The following is a 26,419-nucleotide window of genomic DNA, read 5'->3' on the forward strand; positions in this document are numbered from 1 at the left end:
CCAATCAAACGGTCTTAAGAAACAAGCGGGTGTAGCCATCCTGATATCCAGCAAAATAGACTTCAAACTAAAATCAATCAAAAGAGATCAAGAAGGGCATTACATACTCATCACAGGAAAGATCCACCAAGATGAAGTCTCAATTCTGAACATTTATGCCCCAAACACAAGGGCACCCACATATGTAAAAGAAACATTATTAAAGCTTAAATCACATATAAAACCCCACACATTAATAGTGGGAGACCTCAACACCCCACTTTCACCACTGGACAGATCCCCCAAATCGAAACTTAACAGAGAAATAAAGGACTTAACTGATGTCATGACTCAAATGGACTTAATCGACATCTACAGAACATTCCATCCTAACAAAAAAGAATATACCTTCTTCTCAGCACCCCATGGAACCTTCTCTAAAATCGACCACATACTTGGTCACAAAGCAAATCTAAACAGATACAAAACAATTAGAATAACCTCCTGTGTTCTATCAGACCACCATGGTCTAAAGTTGGATTTCAACAACAACAAAAACTACAGAAAACCTACAATCTCATGGAAACTGAACAATACCCACCTGAATCACCAATGGGTTAAGGAAGAAATAAAGAAAGAAATTAAAGACTTCCTAGAGATCAACAAAAATGAAGACACCACATATCCAAACCTATGGGACACTATGAAAGCAGTACTAAGAGGGAAATTCATAGCACTAAACGCCCACATAAATAAGCTGGAGAAATCTCACACTAGTGACTTAACAGCACACCTGAAAGTTCTAGAACAGGAAGAAGCAAAGTCTCCCAGGAAAAATAGATGCCAGGAAATTATCAAAGTGAGAGCTGAAATCAATAAAATAGAAACAAAGAGAACAATACAAAAAATTAATGAAACAAAGAGTTGGTTCTTTGAGAAAATCAACAAGATAGACAAGCCCTTATCCAAACTAACCAAAAGACAGAGAGAGAGCATCCAAAATCAACAAAATCAGAAATGAAAAGGGGGACATAACAACAGACATTGAGGAAATCCAGAGAATCATCAGGTCATACTTCAAAAACCTCTATTCCACAAAACTGGAAAACCTAAAAGAAATGGATAATTTTCTGGATAGGTACCACATACCTAAATTAAATCAAGACCAGATAAACTATTTAAATAGTCCAATAACCCCTAACGAAATAGAAACAGTCATTAAAAGTCTCCCAACCAAAAAAAGCCCAGGACCAGATGGTTTCAGTGCAGAATTCTACCAGATCTTCAAAGAAGAGTTAATACCAATACTCTCTAAATTGTTCCATACAATAGAAACAGAAGGAACATTACCAAACTCCTTCTATGAGGCTACAATTACCCTGATTCCCAAACCAAACAAGGATACAACAAAGAAAGAGAACTACAGACCGATCTCCCTCATGAACATTGATGCAAAAATACTCAATAAAATACTGGCAAACAGACTCCAAGACCACATCAAAACAATTATCCACCATGATCAAGTAGGATTCATTCCAGGGATGCAAGGATGGTTCAACATACGAAAGTCTGTCAATGTGATACACCATATAAACAAACTCAAAGAAAAAAACCACATGATCATCTCACTAGATGCTGAAAAGGCATTTGACAAAATCCAACACCCCTTCATGATAAAGGTCTTGGAGCGATCAGGAATACAGGGAACATACCTAAACATAATAAAGGCAATTTACAGCAAGCCAACAGCCAACATCAAATTAAATGGAGAGAAACTCAAAGCAATTCCACTAAAATCAGGAACGAGGCAAGGCTGTCTGCTCTCCCCATACTTATTCAATATAGTACTTGAAGTTCTAGCCAGAGCAATAAGACAACATAAGGAGATTAAGGGGATACAAATTGGAAAGGAAGAAGTCAAGCTTTCCCTATTTGCAGATGACATGATAGTATACTTGAGCAACCCCAAAGATTCCACCAAGGAACTGATACAGCTTATAAACACCTTCAGCAACATAGCAGGATACAAGATCAACTCCAAAAAGTCAGTAGCCCTCCTATATACAATGGACAAAAAAGCGGAGAAGGAAATCAGAGATACATCACCCTTTACTATAGCCACAAATGACATAAAATACCTTGGGGTAACACTAACCAAGCAAGTGAAGGACCTATATGACAAGAACTTTAAGTCCCTGAAAAAAGAAATTGAAGAAGATGTCAGAAAATGGAAAGATCTCCCATGCTCATGGATAGGCAGAACTAACATAGTAAAAATGGCAATCTTACCAAAAGCAATCTACAGATTCAATGCAATCCCCATCAAAATACCAACACAATTCTTCACAGACCTGGAAAGAATAATACTCAACTTCATATGGAAAAACAAAAAACCCAGGATAGCCAAAAGAATCCTGTACAATAAAACAACCTCTGGAGGCATCACGATCCCTGACTTCAAGCTCTACTATAGAGCTACAGTAATAAAAACAGCTTGGTACTGGCATAAAAACCGACATGTGGACCAATGGAATCGAATTGAAGACCCTGACATTAATCCGCACACCTATGAACAAATAATTTTTGACAAAGAAGCCAAAAGTGCACAATGGAAAAAAGAAAGCATCTTCAACAAATGGTGCTGGCAAAACTGGATATCAACATGTAGAAGGCTGCAAATAGATCCATATCTATCACCGTGCACAAAACTTAAGTCGAAGTGGATCAAGGACCTCAACATAAATCCAGCTACTCTGAACCTGCTAGAAGAGAAAGTAGGAAGTAGTCTTGAACACATTGGCATAGGAGACCACTTTCTAAATAGAACACCAGTAGCACAGACACTGAGAGAAACAATCAATCAATGGGACCTCTTGAAACTGAGAAGCTTTTGTAGGGCAAAGGATACGGTCAACAAAGCAAAGCGACAGCCTACAGAATGGGAAAAGATCTTCACCAATCCCACATCTGACAGAGGACTGATATCCAGAATATATAAGGAACTCAAGAAATTAGACATCAAAATGCCCAACAGTCCAATTAAGAAATGGGCTATAGAACTAAACAGAGAATTCTCAACAGAGGAAACTCAAATGGCTGAAAGACATTTAAGGAACTGCTCAACATCCCTAATCATCAGGGAAATGCAAATCAAAACAACTCTGAGATACCACCTTACGCCTGTCAGAATGGCTAAGATCAAAAACACTGAAGACACCTTATGCTGGAGAGGATGTGGAGCTAGGGGAACTCTCCTCCACTGCTGGTGGGAATGCAAGCTTGTACAACCACTTTGGAAATCAATATGGCGATTTCTTAGAAAATTGGGAATCCATCTCCCCCAAGATCCAGCTATACCACTCTTGGGCATATACCCAAGGAATGTTCAACCACACCACAAGAGCACTTGTTCAGCTATGTTCATATCAGCGTTGTTTGTAATAGCCAGAACATGGAAACAACCTAGATGCCCTTCAACTGAAGAATGGATAAACAAAATGTGGTACATATACACAATGGAATACTACTCAGCAGAGAAAAACAATGACATCATGAGGTTTGCAGACAAATGGATGGATCTAGAAAAAATCATCCTGAGTGAGGTATCCCAGACTCAGAAAGACAAACATGGTATGTACTCACTCATAACAGGATACTAGATGTGGAACAAGGATGACTGGACTGCTACTCACATCACCAGGCAGGCTACCTGGAAAACAGGACCCCAAGAAAGACACAGGGATCGCCCAACGACAGAGAAATGGAATGAGATCTACATGAACAGCCTGGACATGAGTGGGGGTAGTGAAGGGCGAGGGTCGAGGGAAAGAGAGCTTGGGTGAGTGGGAGACCCCAGCTGGATCAACAACAGAGAGGGAGAACAAGGAATAGGAGACCATGGTAAATGAATACCACATGAGAATAGGAAGAAACAAAGTGCTAGAGAGGCCCACAGAAATCCACAAAGATACCCCCACAACAGACTGCTGGCAATGGTCGAGAGACAGTCCGAACTGACCTACTCTGGTGATGGGATGGCCAAACACCCTAATTGTCGTGCTAGAAACCTCATCCAACTACTGAGGGATCTGGATGCAGAGATCCATGACTAGGCCCCAGGTGGATCTCTGGGAGTCCAATTAGCGAGAATGAGGAGGGTTTATATGAGCGAGAATTGTTGAGACCAAGGTTGGATAAAGCACAGAGACAAATAGCCAAACAAACGGAAACACATGAAATATGAACCAATGGCTGAGGGGTCACCAACTGGATCAGGCCCTCTGAGTGGGTGAGACAGTTGATTGGCCTGATCTGTTTGGGAGGCATCCAGGCAGTGGGACCGGGTCCTGTGCTCATTGCATGAGTTGGCTGTTTGAAACCTGGGGCCTATGCAGGGTCCCTTGGCTCGGCATGGGAGGAGGGGACTGGACCTACCTGGACTGAGTCCACAAGGTTGATCTCAGTCTGTGGGGAAGGCTTTGCCCTGGAGGAGATTGGAATGGGGGGCGGGCTGGGGGGAAGGTGAGGGGGGTGGGAGGGGGGAGAACAAGGGAATCTGTGGCTGATATGTAGAACTGAATTGTATTGCAAAATAAAAATTAAAAAAAAAACATAAAAAAAAACCAGAAAAACAATTGAAATAGACCTATTGCCCCTACAGAAATAGAAGCAGACATTAAAAGTCTCCCCACCCAAATCCCTCCCCCCAGGGCCAGATGGTTTCAGTGCAGAATTCTATCAAAATTTCAAAGAATAGGTAATACCAATACTCCCCAAATTGTTTCACACAATAGAAACAGAAGGAACATTGCCAAATACATTTTATGGGGTCACAGTTACCCTGATACCCAAACCACACAAGGATGCAACAAAGAAAGAATTATAGACCAATCTCCCTCATTGGTACAGGAAACTACTTCCTGAATATAACACCAGTAGCACAGACACTGAGAATGACAATAAATGAGACCTCCTGAAACTGAAAAGCTTCTCTAAGGCAAAGGACACTGTCAGTAAGACAAAATGGCAGCCTATAGAATAGGAAAAGATCTTCACCAACCCCACATCTGACAGAGGTCTGATCTCCAAATATATAAAGAACTCAAGAAACTAGACATCAAAATGTAAAATAATCCAATTTAAAAAATGGGGTACAGATTTAAACAGAATTCTCAACAGAAGAATCCTTAGTCATCATGGAAATGCACATCAGAACGACTCTGAGATACCATCTTATACCTGTCAGAATGGCTAAGATCAAAAACACTGATGACAGCTTATGTAGGAGAGGATGTGAGGAACACTCTTCCATTGCTGGTGGGAGTGAAAACTTGTACAGCCACTTTGGAAATCAGTATGGTTGTTTCTCAGAAAACTGGGAATCAGTCTACCTCAAGACCCAGCAATATCACTCTTGGGCATATACCCAAAGGATGCTCAATCATACCACAAGGACTGTTGCTCAACTATGTTCACAGCAGCATTATTTGTAAAAGCCAGAAGCTAGAAACAACCTAAATGCCCCTCAACTTAAGAATGGATAAGGAAAATATGGTACATTTTCACAATGGAGTATTACTCAGCTGTAACACAACAACAAAACAAACAAACAAAACAAAACAAAAACTATGACCTCATAAAATTTGCAGGCAAATGGATGGAACTAGAAAACATTATTCTGAGTGAGGTAACCCAGACCCAGAAAGACACAAACATGGTATGTACTCACTCATAGATGGATATTAGGAGTAAGGTATAGGATAACCAACCTACAATCCACAGCACCAGAGAGGCTAGACAACAAGGAGGGCCCAAAGAGGGAGGCATGGATTTCCCTGGGTAGGGAAGGGAAATAGAGATCTCCTGGGGAAAATAGGGGCAGGAGCAGGGGCATGGAAGGATGGGAACCTGAGGGAACAGTTTGGGCCAGCTGGGAGTGGGAGGTGGGTCGGGGGTGTGGGATAGAGGGGGAGAGTAAAGAAAAAGACATCTTGATGAGGGCATTTTGGGATTAGGGAGAACCCTGGTGCCAGGGAAACCCCCAGAAATCCACAAGGATATACCCGGCTAAGACGCCTAGCAATAGTGGAGAGGGTATCTGAACTGGCCATCTACTGTAATCAGATTGGTGACTACCCTAATTGTCATCAGATACTCTTATCGAGTAACTGATGGAAGCAGATGTAGAAATCCACAGCCAAGCACTGGGCTGAGCTCTAGAGTCTTGCTGAAAAAAAGGAGAGATTGTCCAAGCCAGGGGGATCATGATGGGGAGAACCCACAGAGACAGCTGACTTGAGCTTGTAGGAGCTCATGGACTCTGGAGCAACAGTTAAGGAGCCTGCATGGGACTGATCTGGGCATGTGTGTGACAGTTGTGTAGCTTGGTCTGTTTGTAAGGCTCCTAGCAGTGAGATCAGGACCAGTTGCTGGCATTTAGCTGGCTTTTGGGAACCCGTTCCCCATGCTTGCCCAGCCTTCATGCAGGGAGAGGAGCTAGGTCCTACCTCAATTTGATATGCTCATGGGAGGTCTGCCCCTTTCTGAATGGAGATGGAGGAGGAGTAGATGGGGAGAGGGGAGAGAAAGGAGGAGGGCAGACTAAGGTCGGTATGTAAAACAAATGGAAAAAATGTTAAATAAATAAAATACCCTTTTGTGGGAACCTTCCAATTTCACACTATAACAGTTTTCATTATTCAGTTCAGTTAGGACAATTCTTCTGGGTATGTCAAGAAGCTTAAGCTAATAGTTTAAGAAATGCTGGGTTTATGGGGCTGAAAGATGGCTCAGTGATTAAGAGCACTGTTTGCTCTTCCAGAGGACCTGGGTTCATTTTCTGGCACCCACATGGATGCTCACAGTTGTCTAACTCCAGTTCTAGGGCTCAAACATCCTCTCTTATCTTCCATGGATGCCAGGCATACATGTGGTACACAAACATACATGCAGGCAAAACATCCATACACATAAAATGAAAATAAATGCTTGATTTAAATGTCTAAGAACTTAATCATGAAAAGATCTCCTAGGGAAGTAGGCTGAGATTGCTGACACCTCAGTCTTATTTTACTTTGCACTTAATATTTATGTGATGAAGTATTAAATATTCCAAGTCATTAAAGTAATTTATGGAATGATTTAAAGTAGTTAGGGATTTCTGGAACAGTACCAAGTAAAAGGAAATCTCAGTCATAACATGTATATAAGCCATGCAAATGCTTGTATACTTGCTCACAAAGAGAACTTAGGAATGAAAATGGCTATGTGTAAAACTGGACTTTAGGGCAATGAAGTGGTTATCTCCCTGTATCCAGTGCTCAAGAAACAAAAGGTGACTTTTAAGATAGCCTAGCTACACAGTGAGACCCTGTCTCAAAACTTTTCAGGCAGTTTTTTACTTTAGTTAACAGGAAAGAGCATCGTGAGAAGGGAGGTAGAGATTTTAGGAGAGGTAGGAAAGGAAACAGAAGGCAGGGACTAACCAGGGGAGGCAAGGAAACTAACTGGAGAAGGGTAAGGCATTTGGGAGGTCAATGGGGGCAAGGAAACAAATGAAAACAGAAGAGAATGGCACATAAATATGGAGACAACCCCATTACTTTGTATGGGAATCTAAAATTTTAACTTAAAAAGTTAATTGTAGAATTAAAAAGAAAAAATATATAAATTATAATCTCAAGAAAAAATTTAAAAATATCCCCTTCCATTTTCTTTGGATACTGACCTAACAGGAAAATTACTTTAAATATAACCTGAGGGATGGAAAGATGGTTCAGTTGTTAAGAGCACAGGCTGCTCTTCTAAAGGACCTGGTTCAATTACCAGCACCCGAATGGAGGCTCACAACTGTCTTTGTCTCCAGTCCCAGGGAATCTAGAACCTTCTGGCTTTTGTGGGTACCAGGCATGCATAAAGTACACACACACATTTATGCAGGCAAAACATCCATACATATAAAAACCATAAAATGATAATTTAAAAAATTAAATACCTTTTGACGGGCCGTGGTGGCACATGCCTTTAATCCCAGCACTCGGGAGGCAGAGCCAGGCGGATCTCTGTGAGTTCGAGGCCAGCCTGGGCTACCAGGTGAGTTCCAGGAAAGGCGCAAAGCTACACGGAGAAACCCTGTCTCGAAAAACCAAAAAAAAAAAAAAAAAGCCTTAAAAACAAAAAAATAAACAAAAAAATTAAATACCTTTTGAAAAACAAACTCGAAAGGAAAACTAGTAGAAAAATTTTAGCTTTGTGGATATAGCTGATAAACAGATCTACTAGGGCACAATCAAAACTAAAATGGCTCCTATTCAGTCTGATGCCAATGGACCCTTTACTTTACCCAAGGGAAGCAGATCATGGGGGCCATAGTAACTATGGGTTTCACTTTTGGTTTCAGTCAAACAGACTTCTTTAGCTCATCTCCAACAGAATGAGAGAAAAGTCAGGTCTATCCTCTTTCTCTGATATTCATATCTCACTCAGTTCTTCCTTTCATCTTTTCCCTGCCCTCCAAGACAGCTCCTAGTTAAAAGCACAAAACAATAGAGTCACAGAAAACCTACTCCAACTCCTGAACAGTGCAGGTTGGCTGCTGAAGGATGTGACACAGAAGCTTGATCCCACTGTCCTGAAGCTTGTTTGATCCCAGGTCCAGATGTATCAAACTCCTGTTGTTCCGAAGAGCATCGGAGAGAAACTTACTACCAACCGAAGTCACACAGCAACACCTCAACCTACAGGGAAGCACGGTATGAGGAAAGATGAAGTCAGTATCGATCACCCAGTAAAGATCCCATATCTGTTCAATACTCCTCAGATCTGACCTCTTTTTGCCAGCTTGTCTCACATGAGGCACTCATGTCTACATCAAACTGTTACAAACTGGATTTATGTACTTCAGAGCCAATCCCAATGATTGTCTCTGTTTCCAGTTTTCAGAAACAAGGTCTCAAATCTGCAGCAGAGCTGGCCTACTCATTGTAGTGCAGGCTGGGTTTGAAACTCAGTAATTCTCCTGCTCAGTCTCCCTAGTTCTAAGATTACAGGTATGAACCACCACAATTGGCTCAGCTTTTCATAGTATTAATCAAATGGTGATCTATTTTCCTAAAAAAAGCACACAGAACTCTTGCAGAAGTAGTTACATGGATTAGAGAGGCAGTTATGAGGAGTGCAATAGGAATAAGCTAACTATTCTTTCTTTGTATTTACTAGTGGCGTTTAATTTTTTTTCATTTTTCTTTATTAAGAAATTTTCTACTCACTCTACATACTACCCACAGATCCTACCTCCTCCTTCCTCCCACCCCCCCAGCCCTCTCTCCTAAGCCATCCCACATTCCCACATCCCCCAAATCAAGGTCTCCCAAGGGGAGTCAGCAGAGCCCAGCACACCGAGCCTAGGCAGGTCCAAGCCCATTCCCACTGCACCAAGGCTGCACAAGGCATCACAACACAGGCACTGGATTCCCACAAGTCTGCCCATGCACCAGGGATGGATCCTGATCCCCCTGCCTGGGTGCCCCCCAAACAGTTCGAGCCAAACAACCATCTTCCATATCCAGAGGGCCTAGTCCAGTCCCATGGGGGCTCCATAGACACTACTAGTGGCATTTTTAATCAAAAGACATGTTGTACCATTAATAATTTTGGTATGACATGCCTTATATATGGGGGTAAATTAAGTATAACCATTACAACAAAATTAATTTAGAAAAACTTGAAATGTAAATGTTAAATTCAGAATAAATTTGGAATAATTTAACATGTAAATGCTAAAAAGTAAAAAATATGGGATGACAAAATTACATTTCAAAAAGGTATTTATAGTTATGATAAAAATGTCAGGATTCATGAGGCAGAAAGACTTGCAAAAAAATTAAACATCTGGGCTGCATTAAGGTAGTACATGTCTATAATCCCAGCACTTGGGAGGCTGAAACAGGACAATTGCCAAATTCAGGACTAGCCTAGATTACATAGCAAGTTCAACACTCGCCCAAGCAACACTAGACCGTCTCTTAAAAACTACTTCAAAATTTAATAATATGTAAATTATCATAATGGAAGTTAGAAGTAAAGCAACAAGCTAGGAAAATTATCTTTAGTATGTAAAAGTAATCATGCATGATAATAATCAAGTATGACATTTTAAATAGAAAACACCTAGAAGAAACTGGAGCCTTTGAAGAAGCAATTCCTAGAATATGAAAAGCCCTACTTATCTGCAAACATGCTCAAAGTCATTTAAAAGTTGTGTTCTTAAAGATTTTATTTTAATAGTGTGTATATGCAATGGCATATGCAAACACATATGTATATGCATTCATTATAAACTATGTTGTATTGGGAAGGTGGCAGCAAACACTCACACAAGGCTCTGGAGAGTACACTGTGGATATCTCAAGGCATCACTGAGAAGCTCTATCCCTTCATCTCCCAAGATGTTGTCTGCCAAACATAAGTGTGTCAGTCTCTTGCTTTTGGTGATAGCCACGGAAAGAGCCTTACACACAGCTTTTGTGATGCCACAGCTTGCTAAGCTGAAGGGAAAACAGATGAGAAAAGACAGATTCATCAGTTTCCAAACATTTTGCCTTACTTCAGGAGGAAATTATCTGATACTTATACTGTTCACTTTTCCTGTAGAATCAACCTCAACAGACATTTAAATTGTGAATTCCATTGTATCTAGGTACAGGAGAGAATGAAACAAAACTGGAGAAATCTAGAAGAGTATGAACATAAAATAAAAAGGAAAATAATTTAAAAATCCAAGTTAAACATGAAAAGGTGGGGAGAAATAGCTCAGTTGGGAAGTTTCTGCCAAACAAGCATGAGGATCCCTGATCATCAGCACCATGTTAACAGCCGAGTATGTTAGCATGTAGTTATAAACCCAGTTCGGGGAGGGTAGAGATGGGCAGATCCCTGGGGCCTGTGCTGGCCAGCAAGACTATCCTATTTGGTAAGTTCCAGGCTAATGAAAGATTGTCTCAAAAAATAAGGTAGATGACTCCCGAGGAACAATACCCAAGGCTGACTGACCTCTTGGGTATCATCCAAGTTGACCTATACACATACGCACACACATACATACACACACACACACACACACACACACACACACACACACACGAATTTATATATAGTACCTATGCAAACACAAGTATTGAAAATGCCTCTCCATGTAACACATACATACAGGCACACACACAAAGATGGAGAAGGGAGGGGAGGGAAGAGGGAAGGGAGGGGAGGGGAGGGAAGAGGGAGGAGAGGGGAGGGAAGAGGGAGGAGAGGGGAGGGAAGAGGGAGGAGAGGGGAGGGAAGAGGGAGGAGAGGGGAGGGAAGAGGGAGGAGAGGGGAGGGAAGAGGGAGGAGAGGGGAGGGAAGAGGGAGGAGAGGGGAGGAGAGACGGAGGAGAGGGGAGGAGAGACGGAGGAGAGGGGAGGAGAGACAGAGGAGAGGGGAGGAGAGACAGAGGAGAGGGGAGGAGAGACAGAGGAGAGGGGAGGAGAGACAGAGGAGAGGGGAGGAGAGACAGAGGAGAGGGGAGGAGAGACGGAGGAGAGGGGAGGAGAGACGGAGGAGAGGGGAGGAGAGACGGAGGAGAGGGGAGGAGAGACGGAGGAGAGGGGAGGAGAGACGGAGGAGAGGGGAGGAGAGACGGAGGAGAGGGGAGGAGAGACGGAGGAGAGGGGAGGAGAGACGGAGGAGAGGGGAGGAGAGACGGAGGAGAGGGGAGGAGAGAGGGACAGGGGAAGAAGGAAGGGAGAAGGAAGAGGGGAGGAGGAGAGAAGAGGGGAGAGGGAGGGAAGGGAGGCAGGGAAGAGAGAGAGGGCAGGGAAGAGAGAAGAGAGGGCAGGGAAAAGAGAAGAGAGGGCAGGGAAGAGAGAAGAGAGGGCAGGGAGGAGAGAGAGGGCAGGGAGGAGAGAGAGAGAGAGAGAGAGAGAGAGAGAGAGAGAGAGAGAGAGAGAGAGAGAGAGAGAGATACATACAGCAACACAGAGACAGAAGCAGAAGCAGGGACAGACAGAAGCAGGGACAGATAGACTGACAGATGGGGGGAATGCACACATGCGCGCACGCGCGCGCGCGCGCACACACACACACACACACAGACAGAGACAGCGACAGAGAGAGAGACAGAGAGACAGAAAGAGACAGAGAGAGAGACAGAGAGACAAACATGGAAGACGGGAACATCTGCTCATCTAGCTTAGTATTGCATGCTTACCATGTTCAAGATTCTGGGTTTAATCCCAGGACCAAAGAAAAGAGAAAAGAGTACAGGAAGAACTCTGAAGATCATTCAGGAATGATAAACATGCCAGCTAAAGTTAAGCCACATATTCCTACACAGTTCATAGGTTATAAGCAAACCAACTCACGACAGTCTCTCTAGGTGACAGTTGGGGTTTTCTAAAGTCTGACACAGCGACTTCACTCCGTCGTTTGACAGATTGTTGGTGGACAGATTCAGAAATACCAGGCTCTTGTTGCTTGAGAGCGCCTCTGTTAGTTTTAGACAACGGTATACATTCAGGTCACAGGATTCCAACCTGGAGGGCAACACAGAAGAAGGGAAATGACACGTTCTGGAGAATTACAACCTCTGTTCATTCAGCTAGAGGGTGGCAGTCTCCCACTTTTGGAGATCTTGGCTGAAAATTCAGCTTCCCTACATAAAACAAAAATATTTAAGTGGGACTGGAGAGGAAACATCTTTCCCACCCCCAAGGCCTTAAAAATATAAAAGAAACTCCTTTAAATCCACTAAATGGTATTTTTCTTTTCATCAAGAGTAGAGGAGTTTCCTCCACCTACAGCTTAGAAGGCAGAAGGATGCCTGCTGTGGTGGTGCTGTGCACTGATTTCTAGAGCAAAAATGAACCACAAGGCAGGAGCCAGAGTTGTGTCTCCCATGGGTTTTATTCATGAGTCAACCCACATTTTTTTTAAATTTAAGAATTTTTTTTTTATTCATTTTACATACCAACCACAGATCCCCCTCTCATCCCTCCTCCCACTACCCCAAGCCTTCCCACCCCCATTCTCTTCTCTGACAAGGTAAGGCCTCCCATGGGGAGTCAGCAAAGCAAAGTACATTCAGTTGAGGCAGGACCAAGCCCCTCCCCACTGCATCAAGGCTGAGCAAGGCATCCCGCCATTGGGAATGGGCTCCAAAAAGCCAGGTCATACACCAGGGATAGATCCTGATCCCACTGCCAGGGTGCCCTTAAACAGACCAAGCTACGCAACTGTCTCCTGTGTGCAGAGGGCCTAGTCTGGTCCCATGCAAGCTCTACAGCTGTCAGTCTAGAGTCCGCAAGTTCCCACAAGCTTCAGTCCACATTTTCTAAAGGACATAATTTTGTTTTAATATTGAAAACTTTATTGTAGAAGGACTTGTAAATAAAAAGAAACATCACCCAGTGAGCTTAGTCATACCCAAAGTCTATACATCTCAGCGAACCTCCAGAGTTAGAATAGGACTTAATTTTTGTGAATGAAAACAAGGGGATACTGCTCAGTTGGCAGAGTGCTTGCCTAGCATGCACAAAGCCATGGGTTCTATTCACACCACCACATTATAAAAACAATGAAAATAAAAAAAATCAGAAATAAAATTGTTTCTGAAAGAGAAAGTGCATGTGGGGTTCTTTTAAATTTCTGCACAGAAGCCTATGCAGAGACAACATGGCTGTGTGCCCAGGTACGTGTAAGAGCTGGGTGACAGAGCATTCCAGGCATGCCCTTTATTTTGTTCACTTTTTTTTTTAAAAGCAGGGCCTACATTCCTAGCTTTTAAGTAATCTCTTTTAACTCAGTGACTATGTTCCCTTCATCAAAAGTGAGGGTTTGTATCAGTAGGAACAGGAGCAGCTCTGTCATCCTGCCTTTTGTCACTGTGACAAAATAACTAACAACTACATGGAGTAAAATTTATCTTGCTTGTGATTTCAAAAGATTCAGTCCATCATGGCAGGGAGGGGGTGAGAGAGGCTTAACATGGTGGCCAGGAAGGAGGGGGAGGGAGAAAGGAGGGAAGAAGGGGAGAGAAAAAGAAGAGGGACACATTATGTAGCTTTGTTTGGCCTGGAACCCTCTATGTTGGCAAGAATGACCTTGCCACTCAAAAGATCTGCCTGCCTCTGCTGGGATTCAAGGTGTGTACCACTATACTAGGCTTTCTCTGGATATTTTAGGAGCTAATCTATTATGAAATATAAAGTGCTGTGGGATGTCATTACGCTGTGAATTTGTGTTGCTCCAATTGGCTAATAAATAAGCTACTTTGGCCTATGGAAGACAGCTTAGAGGCAGGTGGGGAATCCAAGCAGAGATACAGAGAGAAGAAGGGCAGAGTCAGGGGAGATGCCAGCCGACTGCCCAAGGAGCAACAAGACGCCAGCAGACTGGTTAACGCCATGGCCATATGGCAACACATAGATTACTAGGAAAGGGTTAAGTTATAAGAGCTAGCTAGCAAGAAGCCTGAGCCATAGGCCATACAGTTTGTAATTAATATAAGCCTGTGTGTTTACTTGGGACCGAGTGGCTATGGGACCGGTGGGACATAGGAAAACTTCTGAATACATCTGGCATTCCAACATGGGGCAAGAATTTCCACCTAAAACCTGAGAAAGCTTTAAAAAGGGGTTCTAAAATGGAGCCAAGAGCAGCTTCCTGGTTTATATCTCTCATGTGAGCTGAGGCACAGAAACGCTATGGCATTTGAGCTGGAGCACAGCATGGCAGATTCCTGCCACAGTACACAGAGGTGTCTCCAAGATGTGCAGCATACTGAGTGGTGGATTTAGCTTTTGCTAGTACAGACAAAAAAAGGTTTCTGGGCTACATGCTGCCTGATGGAGGCATAGACCCACTGCTTCTGAGTTGTCAGTGAGCATGGCTCCCACAGCTGGCAGTAAACATACCTCCATCATGTTGGGAAACCGAACAGGGTGGAGTCAACAGTCAAATCCACTGCACAGCTTAGCAGTTTAAAATCTCTCCTGGACAGGAAAGGGTTACATATATACAATAGGACAGATACAGATGGAAAAAAACCTCTAAATGGCTTACAGTGTGTATAAAAATGTACATAGGCCTGGAAGAGAGGAAAAGGAGTATAGGCAGTTGTGGTCATATTGTGTTCCCCAAAATATTGTGTACCTTAATAAACTAATCTGGGGTCAGAACAGAAAAGCCACAAGATACTTAGGCTAGAAAATGTTAGCACACGCCTTTAATCCTAGCATTCCAGAGACAAAAATCCCTCTGGATCTCTGTGAGTTCAAGGCCGCATTGGAAACAGCCAGGCATGATGACTCACGCCTTTAATCCCAGAAAGCAGCCTTTAATCCCAGGGAGTGGTGGTAGAAAGCAGAAAGGTTTATAAGGCATGAAGACCAGAAACTAGAAGCATTTGGCTGGTTAAGCATTTTGGCTGGTTAAGCTTTTAGGTTTGGAGCAGCAGTTCAGCTGAGAGCCATTGGGATGAGGACACAGAAGCTTCCAGTCTGAGGAAACAAGACCAGCTGAGAAGTTGGCCAGGTGAGGTTAGCTGTGGCTTGTTCTATCTCTCTGACCTTCCAGCATCACCCCCAATAACTGGCCCCAGGTTTGATTTTATTAATAAGACTCTCTAAGATTCATGCTACAGGCAGTTATATAAAGAAATAGTTTTTAAAAATAAAGCCTTTGAAGAGACTATAGAAATATAAAAAAATAAGCCACGTAAAGATGGAAAATACAGAGTCTAGATTATACATATTTTGTTTTCTTTAAATTTTTTGAGTGTTAATGAGCTAACTGCAGAAAGATATTTGTAAAGGCTGCTAAGTTAAACATATATATATATTTTAAAGGTATCTTGACTTCAAAATTTGGGTCTAAGGATGTGTTGCTTTAGAAAGGAGGCTCTGTTTTTGTTTCCACAGGAAGCAAGAGGCTGTGGATTTGTTCCAGGTTAAGATGGATCAGATTTGATCAAGTGAGACCTCTTGACCCTTGACAGATGGCATTTATCAACAAAAGTTATAGCCAGTCTTCTCAGGACTTGACTATTATCTCAAATTTTCTCAGGATCCTTATAAGATTGTCAGTGCTCCCAACCAGCAGGAAGTAGTATGAAAAGCTACACCCAAATTCCCAAAATATTATATATAAATGTTTATTTTTATATAAAGGGGGTTGATTATAAATGCAATCTCTTTCTAAAGAAAGGGGGATATAGATATGATAGGATAAAAGGGTAGATTATTGAATCTACTTTTAAAGAGCAACAACTTGTTTGAAATGTTTTACATTGCTATGGATTTTAGTTTATTGATCCAAATTTAAAGTTAATTTTGTTTTACTATATATATATATTTCTACTCTTGTTTAAGATATTTTGTTTATGCAACTCATTTAAAATTGTAATATATCATTAAGAAATACAGATTAGCCGGGCGGTGGTGGCGCACGCCTTTAATCCCAGCACTCGGGAGGCAGAGCCAGGCGGATCTCTGTGAGTTCGAGGCCAGCCTGGGCTACCAAGTGAGCTCCAGGAAAGGCGCAAAGCTACACAGAGAAACCCTGTCTCAAAAAACTAAAAAAAAAAAAAAAAAAAAAAAAGAAATACAGATTAATAGTCATCTATGATAACCAAATTTATAGTCATGTTAATTAAGTTTTCTAGGTACACTGGACTTTGCCAATAGTTGAGACAATCTTTCAACTTTCCTGCTTCACTAAAAAGTCTGCCAGAGACTCTAGGCCTGTAGGCTGAAAATGGATGCCCCAACAGTGCTGAGAAATTTTGGGTGACTGTTCAGGCAGCCAGATAGCTGTCATTTCTGGAATTTTGGAAGTTGCTTACGTTGCACTTCTTATCTACTCAGATATTATATCCTTCTAGAGTCTTCAATGAAGTTGAAGTAGATATAGTTTTTCTTGGTTACAATAAAAGAAAAATTAGATATGAAACTTTAGATTCACAAAGATAAGATAGATGATAGAGTATTTTATTTAATTTTGCCAAGCAATAGACTAGATATTGTAGCTGTAATTCTTGCTTGATACCTGTTTTGTTTTATGTAATTTTACTATGTTAAAATGAAAAACTTCCTTTTTGATTAGACAGAAAAGGGAAAGTGCTATGTGATGTCTTTCTGTATGCTGTGAATATGTGTTGCTCTCATTGGCTAATAATATAGCTACTTTGGCCTATGGCAAGGCAGATTAGAGGTGGGCAGGAAATCTAAGCAAAGATGCAGAGAGAAATAGGGCAGAATTAGGGAAGATACCAGCCTGCCACCCAAGGAGCAACAAGATGCCAGCAGACCAGTAATGCCATGGCCATGTGGCAACACATAGATTAATAGGAATTGTTTAAATTATAATAGCTAGCTAGCATGAAGCCTGAGCCATAGGCCAGACAGTTTGTAATTAATGTAAGCCTCTGTGTGTTTATTTGGGACTGAGTGGCTGAGGGACCAGGTGGGACACAGAAAAATTTCTGACTACATAAAACATCTACCATGAGAAAGAATAGGTCTTTCTTCTTCTGAGATAAAATTGAATTATAGTGAAACATTCCCACGAATATTATTCATAATGTGTACCTTTTCAGTATGTCCAGATACTGAAATGAGACAAGATCTGAAATGTCTCTCTACAAGTAAACTTTTCTAGAATACTTTATCCCTACATTTGCAAAATTCTTACAATAAGGGATTCTAGTTAGCAGAAAAGCCTGGAAAGTATTGTTTTTCAATACTTTCACAACTCATATCATAAAATCAGAGTAAAATATCAAAATGTAATTCTAAAAAGTTCTGCTTAGCATGATCTATGCACAAACTGGACTATTAGGGGCATTCATATTGTCCAAATCTGATGAGATCTAAAGCAAATAGGAAGTTGGATACCATCCTACATGAACTATTTAGAGGAGGCCTACAAGACTAGTGATTATAACACCCATGTGGCCACCCACATTTGGAGAACAGCCACTCTTCCATAATGTAGTGTTATATTATTGCAAACTTTGAGAACTTCCAACAGAACAGTCACTGCTGGCCCTACTAAGTCATGTCACAAAATATCCCACTTGAAAGCTTACTATCTAGATCTACATCAAGCATCATCATTAGAAGACATTATTCAGATCAACAGAAAAGGGCTTTTTATCAAGTCCTGCTACTTTCAGTGCCAAAGCTTTTGTTTTAGAACTACTTTAGCCAAAACTAAGAACATCTTTTATACCAAATAACACTGGGATATTTGCTATTGATATTTCATTTTTAGACACAAGAACCAGTGGCATACATCTCACTTGACTTCCACATAATACAGGTTTAATTCTAAATCTATTTGCCTGCTGGTTAAGTTTCTATCTCAATCTGACCCACTCACAACTGTATAAAACCCATGTTCAAGAATCTCCCATCACCTCCCAAGATGTGCTACATTAAGTGAATTTCATCTTTTAAAATATGGCTAAGACTTAAAAAAATCCCTATTGGTCACAGAATTTACCTATTTTAAAAAGGTCTTACTCTAGGCTTTGCTATTTTTCCACTACTTGGATTTTAAATATTTATTTGTGGGAAGCAACTTACCTTGGCCCTTCATGCATTAAGGTTCAGTCTTGACTCACAGATCGTTCAGGGATTATAAAAACTTTTAAGATGAATCTATTTTTCTGGTTTTATGTGAGAAACTGACTTAACTGACTTTCACTAGAAAATAAAGAGTTTTCTTAAAAGCTGTCATCCAATGTGCAGTCCAGGTATAATGGCTAAGGCTCTCCTATTTCTAAAGAGCAGCTGAGCGCCACCAATAAGAGGGACAGCACACAACAGTGAGTGCATACCTTGACAGTTGACAGTTGCCACACTGTTCTTTCTCAGCCTTCTAGGCTTGTTTCTGACCCACAGTTGAAGATGGTAGGGATTCATTATCAATAATCAAGTACAGAGCATTTTTCTAACATGCGTTCCTATTACCATTAATCAAAGTGAGAAAAATGTTAAATGTTCATCAGTTCTTGGTCTATTCCTTCACTTCATTGGGAAGATAAAGACACAGCATTATACAATTAAAAGTGTTTCATGAGGAATGAGTGAGCATTCTTACTGGGGAAAAAATGAACTAGGAAAATAGGTTTCCACTAACTATACAGCACTATGAACACCAAGTTGACTTCAACTTTTTTATTGGAAAGACAAAAGTTATAACGAAAACACAAGCTTACCTCAGCACCCGTAATTTACATCGTTGGGATATCAAGTTTTGGCATAAGCTTTCTAACCCATTGTCTTCTAAGTCAACATCTTTCAGGTCAAGATGTGTCAGGGTATGGCAGGTAGTCAAAAAACTAAAATCCTGACAGTTATTCAGGAAGCAGACAGATCCAAACCTTCATAAGAAATACATACAGAGTGGTTATACAATCATCTCCACCCCCAGTTTCCTCTTCTGCTTTCAGTTCTTACTCTCATCTCTTATCTGACTCTGAGTTTCTCATACTGCAGGTAAGGCACCAAAAGAATTTCAGAGAACTATTGAGGAAAACAACATATGTTTGGATTTGTAACTTGAGAGCTGACATTCTTAACTATTTTGACCTCACAGGAAATGAAGATGGTAATATTGGGAAAGGTAGAGGGAAGCCTCTGAACTTTCAGGAATGATTATCACAATTATCAAGGTCACTTCAAATACTTCAGTGACAACATGAACTTACAATGCTTAAATCCTTTCCATAATCAAAAGTGAATTCACAATTAAGATCAACTATCAGATGTATGTCATTAGCAACAAATACTGTTGCAGACATGCTATTATCCTGTGGGCTTCAGTGAGTATACAGGAGCAATATAGGGAGTAAATACAAAGGTCATCTTCCAATTTTTCATTACTTCCTTCTAATTGCATTTGTGTTTTGACATACTTGACTCTCCTGCAGTGCCCAGTCTGGCCCTGAATTCAATCTGTGCATACTGCATCCTAACTACTAACCATCTGGAGACCACTTCCCTCCTTTTCATCTCATTACCCAGCATTCTTCTTTTCTACATTTCTTCTATCCCCAACTAAGCACCCACAAGAAAATAGTTTCATCTATTTATAAAGCTAACCATCCTCCTAAGTCACTATGTAAATATAAATTGGAAGCAGTTTTTTTTTAAGGGGAAAAGGAATTATCACTAAGGAGCCTATGACTGAGAACAGTCACCATGGTGTCAATTCCTTGGAGAGACTCTTCTGTTTTAAAAAGAGGCCATTAGCCAAAGGCAGCATTGGTTATTAACATTTGCACTAATGACATCTGGGGATAGACAATGTGAAGGAGATGTTTAGAGATGAGTAAAAAGGTCACACATCCAGTGGCCTCTTATCTACCTACAGGTTTAGATAATGCTTAAAATCTGAGGTCAGAACTCATAATAATGAGATTCTAAGGAAAAATATTTGGCAGGAAGCTAGTCTCTAAGACAGCATTTATTTTGGTGATACTAGGAACAAGGATGTATTATTTGTTTGGTGCTAAGTATATATGACTAACCAGAAAGTAGACATTAAGCACACAACAGGCACTAAATACAGAGGAACATATAGGTGGTTCCAGTCCCCAGGAGAGCCAACAAGAAGTGATATGCAAACATGCATATTTTAAATGGAGAGATTCTGGAATCAAATTAAGATTTTATGACTGACAATAACCATGGGTACAGGTGAGGAGCAGGTGGAACATTCATATGCTGTGGGCTTAATTGTTATAAAACTGTTTAGCATATATTTAACAAATACATCTATGAACCAGACAACTCACATTTTAACCAAAGATGTAAAAAACTCAAACAGCTAAACAATATTCATAGAAGTCTCATTCTCAATAACTGAAAATTGAAAAAACCCACAAGGGGGTTTTATTAACAAGACAATGAACTAAAAATTGTAATGTAGTTACACAATGCAATGGCAATGCTTATCAGCAATGAAAACTTAGTCAATATACAACAAAGATAAAGTTTTACAGCATTTCATTGAAAACAGACACAAATACACACTGTCTTCATTAAATGGTTTCTATAATGAAACAAAGCTAGCTGGATTAGAAAATGATTTGCCTCAGACTAGTAACATAAGAGAACTGAAAAGGAAGGTGTAGGTGGAGCATTTTCATCTCAAAGTTCTTCTACCTTATTTTGAGTGTTAGCTATAAATATGTTTATGATTGTCATTAAACTTGTTTGTCACATTTAATGCAATTGATTATCAAATATAAAACATTCAAAAGAAAATTAATATAAAATAAGTTCTGTCTCATGTCTTTGTAAGTGCTTTTGTGACCTAAATTTAAGGTCATAGTTCTATGCCATGCTTCATCTAGAAAATTCCCAATGGATTCTTAAAACCACATGCCAACAGATTCTACAACCATTGCTATCTTTCCCAGAACAAATGGAGTCATGCTCCTATGTCTTTAGACATCTCCATTGTTCATGTTCTTAGAATATTTTGTACAATGGTTTTTATGTATAGTCACACATTACTTAATGAAGATTTTATTTTATAACATTTTGTGATTTTGGTCTTGTGCAAACATGAACGACTGTCTTTACACATACTAACTGGGTCTATTAGGAAACAGGGTGCTATGGGACCACTATCACCCCTCATTGACCAAAAACTATGTGTCATATGACCGTTTCTATTTACTACTGATTTTTCCTAACAAGTAAGGGTGGAAGGTAGGGCAAAGAAAAACAGTGGGAATACTCCATTAAAATTTCCCACATGCCTGGTGGTGTTGGCCCATGCCTTTAATCCCAGCACTCGGGAGGAAGAGGAAGGTTGATTTCTGAGTTCCAGGCCAGCTTGGTCTACAGAGCAAGTTCTAAGACAGCCAGGACCATTACACAGAAAAACTGTTTTGAAAAACCGCACACACAGAACAATTCCCCATGTAAGACTTACAGTAGTTTTTGTAGTTTACACCTTGGATGACTTAATTCTTCACTTAAAATATTCATCAATGATTTATTAAGTCTGCTTTCGTACAGGTCCATTTCCTTCAGGGATTCATTTTTATGAAGCACAGAAAACAGATCTTTCCAGTAGTGAATGATTCCAGCAATAGCATCCTCGAAGCTGTGTAATTGGAAAAAGGAAAGACCAGCCACTTTTGCCTTAGAAGATGTTATTGTGTAAAAACATGTTATGAAAAAGCATTAGGTGCATTTTTGCTATGGGTAGTCCACCAGGACATCTTCTCTTGGCTACCCCAAGGTTTTATTTACCCAAGCCCTCCTCCCCCAAATTCTCATCCATTTGCTCAACATATATGTAATAAGAACTACAGAGACTTCACTTTGGAGGGAAAACCTCAGGATGAAGAAGTCTGTTTCACATATCTGTATATTCTTTTTATTTTGTTTGGGATTTTTGTTGTTCTTTTAATTTTGAGACAGGGTTTCCCTGTATATTCCTGGCTAGTTAGTCTAGAACTTGCTACATAGACCAACCTGACCTCAAATTAACAGATCTACCTCTGCCTCTGGAGTGCTGAGATTAAAGGTGGGATCAACCACATCTAACCTTATATGTATGTTTCCTCCAGGTGTATGTGCATGTGTATGCACTCATATGTGGAGATCAGAGGGCAACCTCAGTTGTTGCTCCTCAGGTGTAGAACTTTGTTTCTGAGACAGGTTTTCTCACTGGTCTGGAAATTGCCAAATAGGCTATGCTGGCTGGCTAGTGAGTTCCAGGGATCTGCTTGGCTCTGCCTCCCCCAGCACTGTGATTACACATACATGTCACTCTGCAAATGTGTTTTTTTAAATGTGGGTTTAGGTATTGAAATGTCTTAATGCTTTTAAGGCAGGTGCTTTCCCAACTGAACTATCTCCCCATCCCTCTGTATTGTAATGAAATTGAAATGAACGAGGCTGGGATGTCACTTCATGGTAATATCTAACATGTTTTAAGATGGTGAGTTCTTTAAGCCCCAACTTTGGGGAAGGAGAATAATGAATGATGCTGCAGAGTGGTAGAATATGACTTGAGGTCTTAGTTTGTGCAAACCATTCAAGAGCTTCTTATTTACAAATATCTTAAATGGTGAGCCACATTGAGATAAAGGAATGAAATGTGTTCTCTTAACAGAGGGATGTTTTTCCAATTAGACAGTGGAGCAATTTTTTTTCCAACACAAAAGTTGAAAGCCAAGGACTTATAATCTGATGGTGACCTCAGTCATGCCTATGCCTTCATATAACTCAGCTTTTTCTTAAGTCAAATTGAAAAAGATAGCATCAACCTGCTGTGGGATGTTCTGTATGGCAAATGTGTTGCTGATTAGTCAATAAATAAAATACTGATTGGCCATTGGCTAGGCAGGAAGTGTAGGCGGAACAAGGAGGAGAATAAAGCTGGGAAGTGGAAGGCTGAGTCAGAGAGACACTGCCAGCCGCCACGATGAGAAACAGCATGTGAAGATGCCGGTAAGCCACGAGCCATGTGGCAAGGTATAGATTAATGGAAATGGATTAATTTAAGCTGTAAGAACAGTTAGCAAGAAGCCTGCCATGGCCATACAGTTTGTAAGCAATATAAGTCTCTGTGTTTACTTGGTTGGGTGTGAGTGGCTGTGGGACTGGCAGGTGAGAGAGATTTGCCCTGACTGTGGGCAAGGCAGGAAAACTCAAGCTACATCAACCCCTGAGGAAAGTGGGGGATCAAATACATCATCCATCCATCAAATGACTGGCACTTATGTGAGCAACATTTGCTGCCTAATAGCTATTGTTAAATATATGTTTGAATCAATTATCTACTTATTTTCTAGATAAACACCCATATATCTCAGTTTTGGAATTTTGGAATTGTAACCTCATAGGTAAGTTACCTATGTAAGAGTTCACAATTCTGTTGGCATCAGAATTAAACTGGGCAATATGTTAAGCATCTTGTCTACTATATAACTATATGCTACAGAATACACTCTTCATTTTAAATATATAAATTCAAGTCTTTTCACAGGTTTAGATGGAGAGAATCAGAAAAGCCAACTTGATGAAAGGGATAGGGTAAAATCATACATAGAGAAGCAGAGTTTAGGGGGCAGGAAAGATAGAGGACCCAGTATATTAGCCTCAGAAAGATTTCTGGATGGATTTTCTAAAAAATTATTATTTCACCTTAGTTAAGCAAAGGTTCCTTCTATAAAATCCACTTCCTTCACTACTAGTAAACTGAACACTTACCAAGTTTTAGTTATGGGTTTTAAGTCCACCATAGTTTTTAACTCTGCCATTGCAGTCAGTTTAATAGTTTGTAGAGAGTAGCAGTGCTTAAGGCAGAATGAATATATATGCAACTGGGCTTCTTCATCAACCTTCACAGCAATCTTTGGGAAATAGCTCAGTGCCTGAGTTATAAATTCTTTATCTTGAGTCTCGTACAGACAGTGAAGCAAGTCCATAAGTCTCAGCTGTGATAGATAAGAATCACCCTTTTCTAATGCTTCCAAACACATAAGTAACTCCCCTTTTATGTCCATGGATATTGTAAATTTGAAGGTTTCCTCCAGTTGTCGTACTCGGTCTTTATTCAGTAGACCGAACAAAAAGCATTTCATCTGTTCCAAATGAGGGTCATGAAAACGGTTGCTTTCAAGTAACAGATGCAAGTTTTCAAAACGTTTGATGGGATAGTCTTTTTCTTCTGGATTCTCTCTTAACAAGTAGAACAAAGCTGCAAAAAACTCCTGAATATGGAGGTGAGTGAATGAAAAGCAGTTTCCATACTTCGTATCCTTCTGAAGAACCTTCACATCCAGGAAGACTGAGATGTCATCTCTAGTTAACTCATGCTTTCTGAGAGTTTTCTTGTAGAGTATATGATTCATAGTCCAAATGCCTTCAGCAGCTGCCTGGCACAGGCTCCTCAATAGTGTTTCATTGGGCAGAGTAATAACACTCCAATTTATCTGTGAAAATAAGCTGCAGATATAGCATGTGAACAGAGCTGTGGTGGTTTGGCAGATCACATCAATATTGCCACCTTTCTCCACTTGCTCCTTCAGACAAGTACAAATCACCTGGCACATATGGTAGACATGGCACATGTTGAAAAGCCTCTCATTCTTTCTAATTGAACAGATCGCATCCATAGCCCATGTCTTATCTTTCAACAAATGGTGAATGTAGTCCATCCTTGCATTCTTAGACAGTCCTGGCAGCTTTACACAATGAGGTTTATGTAACAAGGGCTTCAGTCTCTTCCAAGCTGTGGGTCTTGCTGTTACTAATAAGAATGACTCAGGAAGCATCACTTTCCTCAGCAAACTGCTAATAAGAAAGGACACTGGTTGCTTCTGGGTCCAATCATTACATAGTGCAAACTCTGGCTCTTCAAAGGAGAAGTCCAGCTCATCAAAACTATCGATTATAAAAAGGAGATTGCTGGGCTTGGACAGGATCTGTTCAATGGGGCCTTCAGAGCGAGGCCAATTCTTGGATATTAACTGAGCAAAGCTTTTCTCTTTCACTTGGCTAATTTCTCTCCCACTGAGATAAAAAACGTAGGTAAATTGCTGGTAGAGATTGCCATCTGCCCATTCTAACATTGCCTTTCTCAACAACGTTGTCTTCCCAATTCCAGCAGCTCCCTGAAGGATTACTGTTTGTGGTATCTTGTAGGTTTCAATATCCGCTTCAAAGATACGGTCCAACAACTTTTGGTCTTTCTCAGTGATTCCATGATTCAAAGTCGCAGATTCTCCAAGCAAAGAGCTCTTATCCCATATAATATAAAATTTTTCCTTTATTACAGTTCTGTAGTCCCTTCTATCATCTAAGTCAGGTAGAATGGAAAAGAACCAAAGATACACATGAACAAAGCATTGAATTCTCTTTAGATTCACAATGTTAAGATTCTCACTGCTCACTCATTCCCTTCTCTCTTTGCCCCCCTTCCTCCTTTCTGTCCACCTTCCCTCTTTCTCAGCCATATAGGTATTTGGAAATGAACCCAGGACTTTTGGAAGAGCAGTAAGTGTTCTTAAGTACTTAGCTATCTCTTCAGCCCCCTAGGCTAACTTTTGACTAGGCATTTCTAAATACTGTTTGCTTGATATGCTGAAGTCAATATGGTTTTGATTTTGACTAGGTCATAAATCCAGTCTTATTGACTTTGAATGACTGAGAACAAGTGGCCTATTGGAAGTAAACTCTAACTTATTAACGGTCCTTAGGAACTAACCCTGCCATCATAAAGCTATAAAAACATACAAAAGCTGACCAAAGTCTTTGTCCCCAGAGAGAGTTTCCTCTTCAGAAACATGGTCTTCGATCATCTCAACATCCTCTGACTCCATGGTCCTTTTTGTCCCTGAAACAGGTGCCAAGAGGATCATGAGATTTATCAGTAA

At 40.6% G+C, this 26,419-nt stretch overlaps 1 protein-coding gene across 1 annotated transcript in view; it reads right to left on the bottom strand.

Annotated features, from left to right (window-relative positions):
• Positions 1–26,365, bottom strand: part of Nlrp14 (NLR family pyrin domain containing 14) — a 40,005-nt gene extending 13,640 nt beyond the window's left edge. The window contains exons 1-7 of the mRNA XM_059251823.1: positions 26,290–26,365; positions 24,252–25,842; positions 21,961–22,134; positions 19,232–19,396; positions 12,375–12,545; positions 10,353–10,523; positions 8,544–8,714 (exon numbers count right to left, since the gene is read on the bottom strand). Of these exons, the coding sequence (XP_059107806.1) occupies positions 8,544–8,714; positions 10,353–10,523; positions 12,375–12,545; positions 19,232–19,396; positions 21,961–22,134; positions 24,252–25,842; positions 26,290–26,365 (2,519 nt within the window). The remainder of the gene's footprint in view (positions 1–8,543; positions 8,715–10,352; positions 10,524–12,374; positions 12,546–19,231; positions 19,397–21,960; positions 22,135–24,251; positions 25,843–26,289) is intronic.
• Between the last annotated feature and the right edge of the window lie 54 nt (positions 26,366–26,419).

Source organism: Peromyscus eremicus, chromosome 1 (assembly GCF_949786415.1).
Source record: "Peromyscus eremicus chromosome 1, PerEre_H2_v1, whole genome shotgun sequence".
Taxonomy (NCBI): domain Eukaryota; kingdom Metazoa; phylum Chordata; class Mammalia; order Rodentia; family Cricetidae; genus Peromyscus; species Peromyscus eremicus.